Source organism: Pelophylax lessonae, assembly GCF_965119305.1.
Source record: "Pelophylax lessonae genome assembly, chromosome: 6".
In the NCBI taxonomy this organism is placed as follows: domain Eukaryota; kingdom Metazoa; phylum Chordata; class Amphibia; order Anura; family Ranidae; genus Pelophylax; species Pelophylax lessonae.
The window spans coordinates 44,350,725-44,354,243 of record NC_138773.1 but is presented as its reverse complement, the minus strand read 5'-3'; the positions used below and the strand labels follow the sequence as shown (position 1 = coordinate 44,354,243).

At 36.4% G+C, this 3,519-nt stretch overlaps 1 protein-coding gene across 1 annotated transcript; it reads right to left on the bottom strand.

The window, feature by feature from the left end:
- Window positions 1-2,027: 2,027 nt before the first annotated feature.
- Window positions 2,028-2,954, bottom strand: LOC309558563 (olfactory receptor 5V1-like; the record flags this gene model as incomplete). Its single annotated transcript, XM_082261641.1, has 1 exon — window positions 2,028-2,954. One exon carries the CDS (start codon window positions 2,952-2,954, stop codon window positions 2,028-2,030), a length of 927 nt encoding a protein of 308 aa, XP_082117767.1.
- Window positions 2,955-3,519: the final 565 nt, after the last annotated feature.

The following is a 3,519-nucleotide window of genomic DNA, read 5'->3' as shown; positions in this document are numbered from 1 at the left end:
GAGAGTGTCATATGACACCCTCCAGGCATTGTGCGCTGCTGCAGTCATTCAGCTATAGTGCAGCCATGAAGAAGTTAAACCTTTCATCCCTCCTCTCCTCTGAATGTGAGCCATACATTTCCATCATTTTTCTTTTTTTTCATTTTTTTATATTGTAATCAGTATACAAAAACCTTCACCTTCCTTATCCTGCACATAAACCTACTCATCTCAATCCTCCTAATGTACAAGACCAGCTCATTTTCCCTGTTCACCTCCCTTTTTACTTTGTTGGTCACTGACTCAAACTAGCATACAGATCAAGAGAGTGAAATCACATCCCAAGCTCTGTCCTAGATCAGTGATTGAAATAGTGGATAAGCATTTACAGCCAGGGCACTAGAATTCTCAGATGTACATGTTAGCAATTCAACCTCCATACTTCATAATTATGAATTTCCCTTAAAGTGGTTGGGAAGTTAGGATAATAAATAACTTACATCCCCTCTGTTTTAGCACCATATAAAGTACTGTGTGACTGTTTTTTTTTAAATTCTAATCCTAATAACTTATCTCACAGCACTGATGTGCAGTCACAGGACATTCCTCTGCTTTGGTTCCCCGATGTAAGGTATGCGGAGGGAGGGGCTGAGATAACCCTCTGATATAAGATGTCCAGCAGAGGAATGTCACGTGACCATCGTGAGATAAGGAATTTAGGATTAGAATTTTAAAAAAAGGACACCTACTACTTTAGATCCTGATAAAAAAGGAGATGCAAGTTATTTTTTTATATTATTTGAAAGCCACAGGGAAGAGCAAGTAGGAGGGGAGGGACAGGGAAGAGGCATTGGAACTGACAGCAAGGGAGGGACAGACAGGGTCAACCTACACAGTAGAAGCACTGTGCCGTTTAGCATGCTTTTTTTTTTTTTTTTTTTTAAGGTTACAAGCACTTTAAGCAACAAATTGTGGCATTTGTCTTATTACCATTTTGACAATTTTAATTTAACCCCCTGAATACCAATATGTTTCATCATTTCCAAAATATTGTGCCAAACATGAGATCATCTTAGGAGGTCTATTTTCCTAAAAGGGTTCATTTTGCAGGTGTTTACAGAGTCCTGACATTTTCATTTTATATGCTTTATAACATAAAGTAAGGCAACAGGTAAACCCTTTTTCCCAAATTGTTGGTGTTTTTCCTTTATATAGGGAAACAAAATTCCAGTGGGTAGCAAATATATTAAAATCTATCTATGAAAAAATGGAGTGAATAATATTTGGGGACAGTGTTGCATGAAGTAATTGTCAGTCAAACTATCACTGTGCTAAAAAATGGGTTAGAAAGGGAGGGATTGTAACATGTTGGTATTGAGTTGGTTAAGATCTGTTTCTCTGTACCTGTTCTGACCATTGGCTTGCTGAGTCTCCCACTGTTTGCTCTTACCATTTGTCTATAGACTTTTACTGCACTAAAGCCTCGTACACACGCAACGAATTTCCGCCGACCGGTCATTCGTCTTTTGTGCAGAGTGGTGTCTGTTGGTTGGAATGTGCTCTAGACTGCACACAAATTTTCCTGCACGACAGAATTCTACTTCAGAAGTGATGTCATGTGTTGGATTGCTTTCTTTGTGTTTTTTCATCTCTGAGCATGCCCAGTCTTTCTCATAAGATTTTTCCCCATCGAAATCTGTACTGACTGCACGAAAATCGGACGTGTTTTGACGGAGGACAAAAATTTTATAGCCTGTACACCAGGATTTTTTCGGCCGAAAAGTCGGAGTCGGTTGTCGAGAGCATCATACTAACAAGCCGAAAATCGGACGAAAATTCCCGGCCGAATTTCGACTCGTGTGTACGGGCCTTTACTCTTGTCCTGCTTTTTAGTTTGCTCTATGTCCATGATGACACAGTGAATTTACTTTTATACACATCTTATAGAAAAAAACATCATCGCAGCAAAGCATGTGAAATTTGATCATAAGCACTTTATTATTATTCTTTCAGTTTACTTTTGGTTGTATTAAACAATCACCTTTTTTCTATTTTTTATTGGTCCCAATTAATTTATTTAGTGCTTCTTTTACATCCTTATTTCGTAGACTGTACACCAATGGGTTAAACATGGGTGTAATAGTGGTATAGAGTATGGTAAAGACTTGCTCCAAGGTGAGGGAGTTATCTGATGATGGCTTTAGATACACTGATATAGCTGTCCCATAATACATAACAAGGATGATGAGGTGGGAGGAGCAAGTTGAAAAGGCTTTTTTCCTACCTTCTGCAGATTTAATTTTCAAAATAATAATAATAATCTTTATATAAGATGTCAGGTTGCACATAAATGGTGCAAGTCCAAAGAAAAGAACCTCTATCCCTAATACTGCATAAAACATGTCTGTGCCTCCACATGCTATCTTAGTCATGGCTTTTGCATCGCAGAAGAATTGCTGGATAATGTTGGAACCACAGAAGGACATATGTGCAGCAGAATTTGTGAATAGTAAAGAGTTTAAAAAGGATAAAATCCAAGTTCCAGTCATTACCAGGGTACAGTTTTTCTGACTCAAAATTTGGTGATAGTGTAAGGGACAACAAATGGCTAAATACCGATCATATGCCATTATCAACAGTACGATTCCTTCAGTACTAGCCACAGTGATGAAAATGAACATTTGTGTGAAGCATTGCCTGAAGGACATGGTAAAATTCCCGGATAATATCATATCCAGTAGTTTGGGTATAATAATTGTGGTGTAGCAAATATCGACAAAGGACAAATTTAGAAGGAAAAGGTAAAGAGGAGTGTGTATAAGACTACCTGAGCATATTGCTGTAATAATAGTCACATTTACTATTACTCCCAAACAATATATTAGAAAAAAGGTAATGAAAGTCCATGATTTGCCCACTGCAATGTTTGAAAACAGCAAAAGCTTGAAATACTCTACAGCTGTACGATTTTCCATTTTCTTTTAAATTGTTGCTAGAAAATACATGTTTTACAGGTTATTATAATAAGAATAACAAAATGAATTAATATATAGCACTATTATAATTAGGATAACATAATTGGATAATATGGGCACAAAAGTATTAGGTATAAACACAAAACAGAGGTGTGTCATTTTAGTACTATTTATAAAGCTTAGTGACCAAATCAATGTATAAGGTCACAAGACTGAATCCTAATAAGCTATCTAGGGCAAACGTTTTAAGCAGGTGTGAAGAAATTCTGTAAAGTAAGAATACGTTCAAAAATATATATTTTGATTGTATATTTTTATCAATTTACAAAATGCAAAGTAAGAGAACAGAAGAAAAACCTATATCACATCAATATTTGGTGTGACTACCCTTTGGCTTTAAATAAGCATCAATTCTTACACTTGCACAAAGCCAGGAATTTTGTAGGATTGGAGTTAGGTGTATGATTAACCAATTATGCCAAGCAGGTGCTAATGATCATCAATTTCATATGTATGTTAAAACACAGTCATTAACTGCAACAGAAACAGCTCAGTAGGATGCTTA